This window comes from Armigeres subalbatus, chromosome 1 (genome assembly GCF_024139115.2).
Source record: "Armigeres subalbatus isolate Guangzhou_Male chromosome 1, GZ_Asu_2, whole genome shotgun sequence".
Classification (NCBI taxonomy): Eukaryota; Metazoa; Arthropoda; class Insecta; order Diptera; family Culicidae; genus Armigeres; species Armigeres subalbatus.
The window spans coordinates 124984313-124997587 of record NC_085139.1 but is presented as its reverse complement, the minus strand read 5'-3'; the positions used below and the strand labels follow the sequence as shown (position 1 = coordinate 124997587).

Below are 13275 nucleotides of genomic sequence, written 5' to 3'. Positions count from 1 at the left end.
CACAACGATGAATCGATTAATCGATTAATTTGCGACTTCTTAGAGATGTCGTTAATTCCCGATTAATCTATTAGTAACTCATCAATTATTCTCGATTCTTGTCGATTATTGAATCGATTAACCGTTGGTAAGTAATCGATTCGAAATAATTCGATTATCTCAACGATTAATCGATTAATTGAAATGTATGTATATGATAGCACCTGAATGCTGGCAGTTGGTGGGTAGAAAACCAGCTACTGCTTGGGATTCATTGTTAAGTGTATAATGTTAAGGTGTCAACTCATTCATTCTCTTGCTTAGCGTTATAGAGATGTCGCAAATTATTCGATTACTTCGATTAATCGATTTTTCGTTGTGATATTCGATTAATTTTAAATCGATTATTACCCAGCGATGAATCGATTCAATAAGAATAAAGAGTAATCGATTAGTTACTAACCGATTATTCGGGATTTTACGACATCCCTAGTAGCGTATGACGTCAGATTTGCATTTTGTGAAATGATTGGATGAAGAGAACAGAAAACCAGCTTCACGCTGCACTTCTTTTGACATTAACATTCAACAGCGTGGTATGCAGTGTGGTGAAATCTCAATTATTATATAAATATCAGTTGAAAATGTCGATTTATGAAATTTAGAAATACTTGTTTGGATACACGTGGAGACAGACATAATTATATGCATATGAAACTACAGACCAGATATTTTAAATCCTGTGGGGATTTCCTTGCCCCAATTTGCCCCTCTGTTGCATATGAAGTCTTCAAATATCACTATTTTCGACCTTAAATCGCCGATAACAAGTCATGTTTGCAAAAAACATCCCTGGTATCTTCCAGAAAATGGTCTATTTTGATTATATACACATTTTTGTGGAACATTGTATTGACCTGAAACTGTTAGTTTCGAAAATATCTTTAAATACTGTTTTTTTAGGGTCTGTCCATAAAAACGCCCGTATTTCAAAAACGATGATAGATGGACACTCGGTGTCTTCAGCAATAAAATTCATAATAAATTACACTACAACTTTGCCAAAGACACCATATTTAAAAATCGTTTATTAAAGAAGTTACATTTTGCAGCGCCACCTGTGGCAAAAATTGGAACTACAACTTTTCGTCATTCGATGCGCCATATTTTTCTAAAATTTATTCCCAAAGACACCGAAGCCAAAAAATAACACCCTGAAGTGGTAAAATAAAAAGTTCACGATTTTAGCCAAACGCAACACTGTGCGATGGAAGCGTACGTGGCAAAATGAGGAGAACTACAAGAGTTAATGACACGCAGTCCTCGATGATTTTTCGCTAAGCCTTCACCATTTGTAATAAATTTTTCTGCGGTCGGCCGAATTATTGTGTTCTGCATTGCGCGGCCGGTAATAAAATTAATCTGTTCAGTGCGTGATCTCTCATGTTTCGGACAGCAGAACGATCGCGCGGTCGGCCGAATTATTGTGTTCTGCATTGCGCGGCCGGTAATAAAATTGATCAGTTCAGTGCGTGATCTCTCTTGTTTCGAAGCGGGCTTGGTAGTCATATGGCTACTGCTTTTGCCTCATACGCGAAGGTCGTGGGTTCAATCAATGTCCGTTCCATTCTTCTACTTTGTATCTTTCTCTTCATTTCTCATGTTCTAGCAATCGCTAGAACTGGAAATGGACTTCCATACCGTTTCCATTACTATTCCTATACCTTCAACTTGAGTATTCTAACAGTAATCTGCTAGAATTGGAAATGAACTATAGAGCTCGTTTCCTACATCCAATTAGAAATTCCATCAGTTACCTTCTCCTACCTATCACATTGTCAGCTCGTTAACCAAGACGGACCTCTGCCTCTCCAACCTAACCCAGAAATTCCAACAAATTCCGCATGAACTCGTGGCAAGTGCAGAGGTATATTCGGCTTGCAGTGGGCGAGTGATTGCATCATCATTTCCTCCCCCTTCCCCTCATTGACTTGCATTCTGACGTGGCAAGCGCCAGTATGACCTAACAAATGAGATCACCAGTACTTGTACATTGAAGATGTGTGCTAGCCCCAAGCAAACATCTGTTGGTTCCCTGTGCAAGAACAGCTGATCTGGTCATAATGGAGTAGCAACTACGAGCAGTCAATCAAGCTCAAGCTCAAGCCTTCACCATCTGGAATAAATTCTTCTGCATTGCCACTACTACCCTTCGTACTGTTCTGTCCGTTCCGCTGCATCAAATTTTGTCCAACCGCTCTTTGCGAAATCCCGACCAAAATTGCTCGCACGCGCCGGAAAGCAGCTTTCTTGTATTCTATAAATTAAGCCTGTTAGCCCCACACCTATGGGCCGATGCCCACGTAGCGTTTTTTTCAAGCTGCGTGCACGCCGCGTCCGCGCAAGGTACCCAGCATCAAATGTAGTCGTGCACACGTTTACGTGTGCATTACTCCATTTGATGCTGGGTCATAACGATTAATGAAGGGGCGGGGCTAATGAAATGACTTATTTAGATATAAAAAAAGCTGCTGTCCAGCGCGTGCGTGCCATTTTGATCAGGATTCCGCAGACAACGGACCGTTCGGAGAATGACAAAATCTGAATTTGGTTATGAGCTGTTGGTTATCTAAGATGCGTATTGTTGTGAAGAATAACAACAGAAATTTGACTCAAGACGAAGTTTCTTCATACAACAAAACATTATCTCTTGGCATCTGTCTGTCTGAGCGACGTTCGCCGATGGGTGGTTGCTGTAGATAGTTTCCACTGAGGTGGCGTCTTCATCGATTTTATACAAAAGTCACCATTTTATACAAAAGAACTATCCGACTATCCGAAATGAACTTTCTTCAAAGTGCAAAACTCAATCGTAAATAGTGAATTTGATAGCGCGTCGGAGGGAGATGATGCAATAAATTTGAATGTGTGGAATCACTAATAGCAACCAAGCTACCACGCCAAACCCGATGCCACCGAAACAGTCCATTTTCGCAATTAACTCTTTCTTTCGATAAAATGTTGGTCCTGAGAAGAACCAATTTTCTTTTCCCAATGCGCCTTTCCAACAACTGCATCCAAACGCTTGTCGGCACCTTGCGTTGAAACTGTCCGACCGCCACTCGATAATTTTTCGTTAAGCCTCCAACATTTGGAATGAATTTTCAGCATTGCCTGTCACTGCCACCAACGCCTTCGTGCTGCTGTGTCCGCTCCGCTGCATCAAATGTCGAACCGCTATTTGTGGAATCCCGATCAAAATGGCTCGCGCGCGCCGGGAAGCAGCTTTCTTGTATATAATAAATTAAGCCCGTTAGCTCCGCGCCTTTGTGATCTGTATGGATGTAAATATAATGTGCACTCATAACGATTAATGAAAGGGCGGGGCTAATAGAATTACTTCATTAGATATTAGAAAGTTGCTTTCCGGCACGCGCGAGCCATTTTGATCGGGATTCCACAGACAACGGACCGTTCGGAGAATGTTATTTGCCAAGGCAGTGGCAAGCGTGATAAAATTTAACAAAAATGAATAACAGAAAAATAAGGTTTTACGTAAAACAAATCAAAACAAGGCACGTTACATTTTTTAGCGAAGAGTCCTAGTTGGAAAACGCATCATAAGTGAAAAAAATGTTTTGCACTTTTTTTCCCAAGCAATTTTGTCAAAAATCCAAAAACCAAATATACAAGAAAGGCAAAGTATTTTTCACGCTAATCACGCCATAATCTAACACATGAGATTCAAAATAATTATTGCAAATTTCTTCCAAAACGCAAAATGCAAAGATCTTGCAAGAAGGTTCCAACCAAAATGCAGGCACCGAGCTGTCAACTTTTCGGTGTCAAATCCTATCCCAAGTATCATTTTAGAATCTACAAGAGTCTTATAAAACCTTACGTCCGCTTCTTTCACATGTCGTCCTTTTGTCTCCTTAGACATTTTATCCCATTGGACCTTTTGTCTTTTTTGACCCTCGGTCTCTTTCGACCTCTAGTTCTCCTCGGCCTTTCGTCCTTCCGACCTTCTGTCCCTTTCGATATTCTGTCTTTTCGACCTTTTTGTTTTTTCGACCTTTTGTCCTTTCGATTTTTTTTGTCTCGACCTTTTAACCTTTTCGTCTTTTTGTCGTTAGACCTTTTGATATAGATTTTTAAGGCAATTGTGGATGTGATTCCGTCTTTAAAGGTAGGCATTTGTTCGAAAGATGGCAAAGGTGGATGTGATCCGTTCTTTAAATAAAGACTATGGTGGGTGTGATCCGTTCTTTAAAAGTAGGCGCTCACCCGGATTAATGCAATAATTGTGGATAACATTCCACAGAAGTAGGAGATCCACACACGAATTTTTCGACGAAAGGATCAGTTCGACCGAACGACATTTTCGGCCGTATGTCCAAATGAATTTTTTATCCAACGGTGGAGGACTGAAGTCATTCAAAAATTCACGAAAGTAAAGTTAAAAAAACTTCCAAACGACCATTTCAGCAAACGGCATTTTCGCTTAAATGACCTATTTAGACAAGTTACTTTTTCGGCCATAGGATCAATTTGGCCGAATGAAATTTACGGCCGTATGTCCATTTCGTCTAAATGACCAAACTACATATTCGGCTTAAAACATTTCATCCTTGTGGTCTACGGCCAAAGGATCTTCTCGTCGTTTCACCGAAAGTCATTCTGAAGAAAGCCATTTTTGCCTTTCTCGTACAACAAAGTTGTACCGAAAGGCTACCATTTCACTCTGAAAACAAACTTTTTACAGGAACATCTGATAGTAAAGTTTCTTATACCATTCGACTCAGTTTGATGAATCGAGATGATGTCTGTGTGTGTGTATATATGTGTGTGTGTATGTTTGTGTGTCTGTATGGTCACTTTTTCAACCTCAAAAACTCACACGATTTTCATGTACTCAGACTTAACTGATTTTATCGCAACAAGTTGCATTCCGCAGAGCCACTCTTCCAATTACATGCTATTTAATTTCATCAAGATTGATCAATGCAGCTGACAATGAAAGTGGTTTAGGCAGTTTTACATTTTTTCCTATATAAACGGGACTACGAGCATTGAGCAGCTACCATGCTAAAATATAAATTACGTTCGCTTGATGGGTTAGAATCCTCGCTACGGCAATATCGATAACGCTAACGCAACGAGCAAAGCTTTTCAAAGCTTGCAATGTGGAACAAAGTTACCACCTTCAGTATATCTTGATTTAATCGAGAAAGGCATCGTCACCGCTAGGTGGATTAATTTGGGTTTTTTAATTCCACTTTGCCGAATTGAACGTTTATCCAAAACGGTTGCTGGGTCGAAACTGGTTTGGCCGAACATTTCATTTGGCCGAAAGCGACATACAGCCGAAAGGGACATGGAGCTGAATTGGTAATTTGGTCGAGAAAGTTATTAGTTATTATCGAAAATGTCGATTGATCGAATAGATCATTTGGTCGAAAAAGATGTTTGATAGAAATGGTCGTTTGGCAGAAAGAGCAATCTGGCACGAATATCTCCTTTCTGCCGAATAACCATTTCGACCAAATGACCTTTTCAACCAAACGACTTTTTCGATGAAATAACCAGTCGATAAAATGACCGAATGACACTTTCGTCCGAATATCCTTTTTGGCCAAATGAGCAGTCTACCAACGATGGCATTTTCGGCCAAAAGACTTTGTCAACCAAAGGAACTGTTGTCGAAAATTGTTGTGGAAAATCATTTGGTCTAAAAGGACAACCGTTCGGATGTCCTTTTAGACCAAATGATTTGTTCAGTCAAATGGCGTACTCGGTCAAACAGCCTTCGGCCTCGTGGTCTTCGGCGTTCAAAAATTATATTTCAACGAGAACTTTTTCGGGTTTCAACGGGAAGTCTTCCGGAAAATCCTTTGGTATTTCCACTCGAAGATTTTCTTCGTTTTTACGGAGTGCTTTTTGAAATTTCAACAGGAAATTCTTTAGACTTTTTTTGAATTGCTTTTGAAATTTCAACAGGAAATTCTTTAGACCTTTCGAAAAAAAAAATTTGGAGTTTCAACGTTATGTTGTAAGGATATCAATCATGAAATTTTACTCGGAAAGTTCTGCGGACTTCTACAAATTTGAATCGGCGTGGAAAATGATAAATCAGCGGCGTGACAAATTTTGGACGGCGGCGCGCCGATGCAAAATTGTCGGCGGCGGCGGCGTGTCAAAAACTGTCGGCGGCGGCGGCGTGGCGGTGCATTGGATTCCTTGTTTGATTGTTTCAAGATCAAAGAGCAATATTTGGCACATGTTTATGTTTTCATTTGACTTATGTAATCAATTTTGTGTAAAAATTGTGGAACTATTGAAAATAATCGAGTAACTATTGATCAATTATCAAAAACATAATTTTTCGTGTTAGACTAAATAGCTTTTGCTCTATCATTTTTTTCAAAGATGGTACCTTTCTATTAAAATTTTGAAAAAAAGTCTAAGGAAGGAAAAGGTTAAGAGTAGGTGTTTGTTCGTCATCTTCTTCTTCTTCTTCTTCTTATTGGCATTACATCCCACACTGGGACAGAGCCGCCTCGCATCTTAGTGTTCATTAAGCACTTCCACAGTTATTAACTGCGAGGTTTCTAAGCCAGGTTACCATTTTTGCATTCGTATATCATAAGGCTAGCACGATGATACTTTTATGCCCAGGGAAGTCGCGACAATTTCCAATCCGAAAATTGCCTAGACCGGCACCATGAATCGAACCCAGCCACCCTCGGCATGGTCTTGCTTGCGTCTTACCGCACGGCTATGGAGAGCCCTTGTTCGTGTTGTAAAAATACACAATAAAATACATCAAATCACTATGTCTCTCTCTTTTTCACAGTTCCTAATGACCCACTCTTTTTATGTAGTTCAAATTATGCCAAATGTCCATTATACTAAATGACCGTTCTGCCAAATGGCCTTTATGCCAAATGACGTTATGTTGAATGCCAAATGAGCAGACCCCACTGTTTCACTGGTTTTTACTAGTTTAGGTTTTTAGTTTCACATTCAACGCAACGCCCTCGTTTTTAATCTATTTTCTTCATTTTAATTTTAGTGATGAGATCAGTGATGAACTGTAAATATAAGAAAAATCACTTTAATAAAAAAAATAGTTATGAGATTTTTTCAGCAAAGTTGTTACAAAAAAGATTTGAATACTTGATCTAAAGACCTACAAATAGGAGCGCTTATGTTTACTTTTTTAAATAGGGGAACTGTTCGGCACTTCATCTCATAGCGCTCATGTTCACTTTTGGTTTTGTGGTTTATGCTAAAGTAAAAGCAACGCGATACTTATATAACTCGATGCTAGACAAGACATAGGGTAAAGGATGTATTTTGGACCACCCTCACGGGGGCTCTTATTTTGGATCACAAAGAGTCGAACTGGTGGTCCAAAATACCTCCCTTACCCTAACACTCATCGTTTTTACACTCATCGTTTTTACACTCATCAACTTAGATTTTTTAAATTACCTTTTACGTCGACCGGTTTTGGGCACGATGTTGCCCATCATCAGGACTATGTCCAACTGACTTCTTTTCATACGTTGCTCGGACATGTTCGGTTGCAATTGAAGTTAGGGAAAGTCTCCCATGGTCATCCCATCAAAAACAAAGCAATGAAGAGGAATTAGATTTTTTTCTTATTTTTGTAATTATTTTAGTGTGAAGCAGTTTGTCATATACAGTCAAATTTGCATGAGTCGGTATTGAAGGAACTATCGACCCATGGAAATATCAAAATGTGAAACAGAAATGTCTTGGAAAATATTTAGAGAATATATAGAACTAACAATCCTTCTCGTGTTCTGGTTTACCTAAAGAAAAATAAAAAAATACTACACTTGTGTAACACAATGTCTAACTCTATTACAGTTTCAAGACATTATTTCCCATAAACATGCGATCACTATCGTCAGCTGTTATCTGCACTCATTTATTAGCGTTGATATGTTTATAATTGGATGGTTTGTTTTACGGTTCTTAGATCAAAGACCACCACCAGCGTCCCGTCAACCGCGTGCCGTCGTAGTGTAAAACTCGACGACCCGACACCTTTTCCGCCGGACCCCCATTCCTACTGTGAAACGCGCATTTTCATTCTGTAGAAGGTGAAGTTTTTCACCAAGTCAGTTCCCGAAATGACAACAAAGGAAAGTCACCATCACCACCGTGTAACGTAGCTGTAGCATCATTTTCGCTACCACAGCAAATCCAAGTTCTTGGAAGACGGCAGCAGCGACGCGGATGGCAGTCAGTCAGAGACAGACTGCCACGGTCCAGGCTTTCAGTTTTTGGTTTGTGTTCCTTCCAACGAAAATGAAAACATGAACATAAAGTAGATATCACTGCCCCGATTATCCTTATTCGATGTAGCTGAGTGAAGTAGAAGGATATGGTGAAGAATGAACTCCTTAAGCTTTTACAATACCGTGTTGATGTTTCATTTTCGTCTGCAATAAGACGATAAATATGTACGGGCGAGGTTGTCATCTTTTCGATGCACAAAGTAAACAAAATTAGTTCTCGTCAAAAATAAGTGAACGGCAATCGCAATGTATGATGTGATATGCATTTTCAACCATTGTTGCATTATAGACCATACTATTGTTGGTTTTAGTAGTCTTTCGGTATTTGATAAACAGATGATACATTCTGACATTTCAATGATCGATGGACCCTCCTTAGCCTAGCGGTAAGATGCGCGGCTATAGGGCAAGACTATGCTGAGGGTGGCTGGGTTCTATTCCCGGTGCCGGTCTAGGAAATTCTCGGTTTGGAACTTGTCTCGATTTCCCTGGGCATAAAAGTATCATCGTGTTAGCCTCATGATATACGAATGCAAAAATGGTAACATGGCTTAGAAACCTCGCGGTTAATAAATGTTCAAAATTTCAAAATCGATTTTTTTTTATCAAAGACTGCTGCAACGTTTTTGTTTTTTATTATATATTCTACTAATGCTGATGGTTACATCCAGCGGAATGAATTATGAATCCCCATCTTGAATTTTACTTTATGCAATGTGTTGCAAAAATATTGCCGTTTTCGTACAGGCAAGATAAAACAAATTTTCAAATAGGTAATCATGTAAAACTAATTTGATTCTGCTACACTCATTCCATGAACATAATGTTATGCCATTTGACCGGGTCGGAATCCCTTCGGACATCACCATGCCCTGAGGCATCAAATCATTGATTTCAATAACAAATGGCTCCGAAAATCACCTTCTAAACGCATCCGATCGTTTTAGGATTACTTTCCCTATTGTGTGCGTGATTCGATGTAAAACGTGATTGGCATCACTCGACTGCGACACAAACAAGGGGAATCGACTGGTCATTGGTAATTTAGGGTAAATTACATATTGAAAATGTGATTCAATGGACGGCAGGAGTGAGAGATTCTTTTCGGGCTTACATTCTTTGACGACGCAGTTTTTTAGGTTGTGAGGGATGATGACGTCGTTTTAGGGAGTCAGGCAGCGAAGTGAGTGAAAATTTGTTTACATTAGTAGGATTGGTCAAAGGAAATACTCAAGGGGGATGGACGCTCAACTCTATCATCATGCACTACGGTACAGTTGATGGAAATGGTTAAGGAACGAATGAATGTGTGTTGATTGATGAATGATGGAAAGATCGAAAAATTTTCTGAATTCAGGATCATTTAGCTCATTATTTGGCTCGTATGATTAGAACCAAAAGAGAATAAATTTACTTGAGAAATGGATTTCAAGATATGAAAAAAAATTCAAATTTTTGCTTTTCCCGAACACTAAGCATTAGAAGCTGGAAGCAAAATTTGTTTGAATAATAATTAAACCCTTAATTCTTACATAAAAAGTAAGAACAGATCTAATGAAATTGTTTACGGCGCGTATTTCCAAACATTTAATCATCATACTCTAGACCAGGCATTGAAAAAAATCAGTTCGTGAGTAAAAATCGGTCCATTTTAGGTTTATTTGATGATCAATAGAATGGTAGGCGTTGAGCAATCTGACTCACTGAATAATGACGTTCATCGCCCAGAAACCATTTGATCATCATCGCTCATTATCCAAAACTTGCTGAGTGAAGAAAATCACCTACGGAAATGAAGTGAACAATTCTGAAAGTGTATGGGAAATACGGTTTTCAGGTTTTGAATAAATTATAATCATTAATAAAGAGCATTTATACCAAATGGGATTTTGCTTGCTCATGGTTTTCTGCATGATTGATAATATTGATCAGAGTGATTAAGGCTTCCTTTCTGAATCAAACAATTCACGAAATACGGATTCAACTTTTTATTTATATAAAGTTATCGATGATACTGCATCCATATAGAATATCAGTTTAGAATAAAATATATCAATCGGCTTTTGTTTTTCGAATATGAATTTGCTCTACAATTCCCTGTTGCGGGATACGACGCCAGTATAGAAACAAAATAAAGCGTGCATAGAAACACATAAACAAGCAATTATTAAAGTACACTCTATAATGTATAAAGATGTAGGTTTAATTTTCAACGAAATTCGTCATTAGGGGAACCTCAAAATGAATCGAAGCATTTTGAAAAAGCTATTTCGGTTAAGCTGAGTGGAAATGTTTACGAGCATGTTGCGAAATAAAATTTATCATGGCTGCTCCAGGAAAATCCTACCCAGTAATTACGTACCAATCCAGTGGTACTTAGGTATAAAGGTGACGCTGAGTCGATCGCCTTTCAACAAGAAACTACTATGTAAATCAACAGTATCTTTACACACCCTAGGGTATAATGACCTATAGTAGACCCTACAGCCATATTTGCATTATTACAACATAATATAAATATTTTTCTATGAAATCCCGAAACGGAACATGAAAATCCGTTGAAGTGTCGACTATAGGGAAGCAATTTCCTATTACGGACCCCTAGGGGGTCTACTTTATGGCAAATTCAGTCAAACTTTGAAAAGTTAATTTCAACGAATAACGTCGTGTATTTAAGTATTTAATGTATGTATCGTGAATGAGAGATACAGAATTTTATATTAGATATCATACGAATTCAATACAGGAAGAGCAAAATTCCGCTACTAGGGGGTCCACTTTTGGGAATTTTACCATAGTTACGGTAGATATACTGATGCTAATAGCAATTGGATTATTAGCACTGATTTGAGTGAATAAATTTATCTTAGATTCTTTGTATTTCAGAAATATTTTTATTTTGCTTGTAGGTATTTATGGTATTAGGTATTGTAGGTAGTTTTTATACATATAATAACACAACGAAAAAAGTTATGGATCTTCGAACGCAAGTTTCAGTGCACTATTAATCAATTCCGAATTGGTTCGTACTTGCATGACGTTTTCCATGTGTTTGGATGATAGTTGACTCCTCTGCTTCGTTAATATCAAATTGAAAAAACTAAAATCTCTTTCAACCGAACATTGTGTTGCCGGAATTGCCAGAATAGTATCTGCAATTTTCCACAACAAGGATTCTCATACTTTGCTTTCATCCAGTATTGACGCACATCGAAATGCTCATCGTCCGGGTCTTGTTGAGGCGTGAATTGCACATCACGTATTTGGTTTTCTATGGTACTATTTATCGGCGACTTCACTGCGCTCGGGCCATATTTCTTGTCAAGAAAATCGCGCAGGCTTAACTTTTTATTTTCAGTAGTAAACTGGGAGTTTTCTGGAGATCTATCAACGTTTTCTACACTATCATTCCGACTGATGCGAGAGGAGAGTTGTACTAAAAAATCCTGAAAGTATATGGATTTTCCAGTGAAAATGGTAAATATGTGATAAAATATGAGGAGAGATGAGTTTGAAAGAACACCTCCCCTATTATCGTCCCAACTTTTATTTTACTCGGACGTATTACAACCGAATGTGCAAATCTTGAAAGCATTTGGGTGCAATGTTATCAAATTATGTATGTTGTGGAAGAGAAGGGGAGGTGCTCCCCATGGGGTCATTTTCCTACCACAATTTGTTCTTTCTCAGCGGGTGTAAAATTTTTCGATCCAGCGTAATTAAATCTTGGATCTAGATATAATGCAGCTCGTAAAGCATGGCTTTCCAGCAGAATCTTGTCACGTTTCTCAAACGATGTCATGAGGGATTGCTTGAAAACGTTGACATCGTCTAACATGCTAACAAGGCAAATCGCCTTCTGCCAGTGATAATAAAATTCGCTGAGGGAACAATCTTTTTTCTGGATGATAATTGTCGCTTCGTAAATTGGTTCGAACGCTTCTACATAATTTTCAATGAAATGCCAGTATTGAGTGAGATCTGTAAAAAGCAATGCAAACATATGTTGTTAGATGAATTTAGTATATCTATTGAAATTGAAATTTACCTGATTCTTTGTACTGGGAACCAAGGTTGATGAAAAATTCTTTTTGCTCCAGAAAATCCCGCAGCATTACATAATTAGTATTCCACCTAGTTTTCACTGGTATATGAGGAAGCTTTACATCCTTCGTTATTTCGAAAATACGTTTAAATTCGCCACATCTTAGTTTTTTGGCGATTTTAGCGATTCCTTTTAGAGGTTCATCGAAAGCTTTACATACTTCGTTAACTACAAGTTGTAAAGTATGTGCACCGCATCGCACACATAACGCGCCGTTTTCTATAACAACTTTCTCTAAGTTTTCCATAAGATTGTTCGTAGCATAATCAATAGCTTCCAGTTCGTCTGGATCAACTGTCATTTCATTTATAATTTCATCGTCAGGTAGTTCACCATCTTCTTGAAAAAATTCCTTGGATACACATTCGTTCATCGATTTGATCATCTTGATCATGTTCGCTCCATTATCGACTGTTCCTGGGGGGCATGGAGTGCGATCCTCTCGTTTAATAAACAATGTGCACTCGCTTGGCTGTGGGTATACAATAGTAAAGCACATGTGGAGATTGGACAAATCAAGCATCCGAAAGATATTCAATTTGCAAAAAAGAGAGCTAACCGCGGTGGAGGTTGGTACTCGGATTCTGATGGCTTTTCCGCAAAAGTGACCTTTAAGTGGTCTTGTTGTGTAGGGGTTATCACGCCTATCTAGAGAGTAGGAGGTTGAGGGTTCGAGTCCCTCCAAGACACGTGGATTCTTTTTCGCAAATTTCATATCAATTTGTCCATTTCGAAACATATGCTGTGCATATGCACAGCCAAGATATTTAACAAAAAAATAGTTTTCGTACGGCCGAGTTGCCGAATAATATGCAATTAATTGAAAATTTTAATTTTCCTTGAACCAATATCTATAGT

At 38.5% G+C, this 13275-nt stretch overlaps 1 protein-coding gene across 1 annotated transcript; it reads right to left on the bottom strand.

Moving 5' to 3' along the window:
* Window positions 1-11940: 11940 nt before the first annotated feature.
* LOC134206061 (uncharacterized) lies at window positions 11941-12472 on the bottom strand. Its single transcript, XM_062681743.1, has 2 exons — window positions 12361-12472; window positions 11941-12293 (listed from the first exon to the last, which is right to left on the bottom strand). The coding sequence occupies exons 1-2, from the start codon at window positions 12425-12427 to the stop codon at window positions 11971-11973; spliced, it is 390 nt and encodes a 129-aa protein (XP_062537727.1). The 5' UTR covers window positions 12428-12472; the 3' UTR covers window positions 11941-11970.
* Window positions 12473-13275: the final 803 nt, after the last annotated feature.

Bases quoted from the DNA above. Each gene is read 5' to 3' on its own strand.
- LOC134206061 (XM_062681743.1), bottom strand. From the start codon at position 12,427: ATGCTGCGGGATTTTCTGGAGCAAAAAGAATTTTTCATCAACCTTGGT. The intron at 12,294-12,360 runs GTAAATTTCAAT...TGCTTTTTACAG, and splicing joins TTCCCAGTACAAAGAATCAG to ATCTCACTCAATACTGGCAT.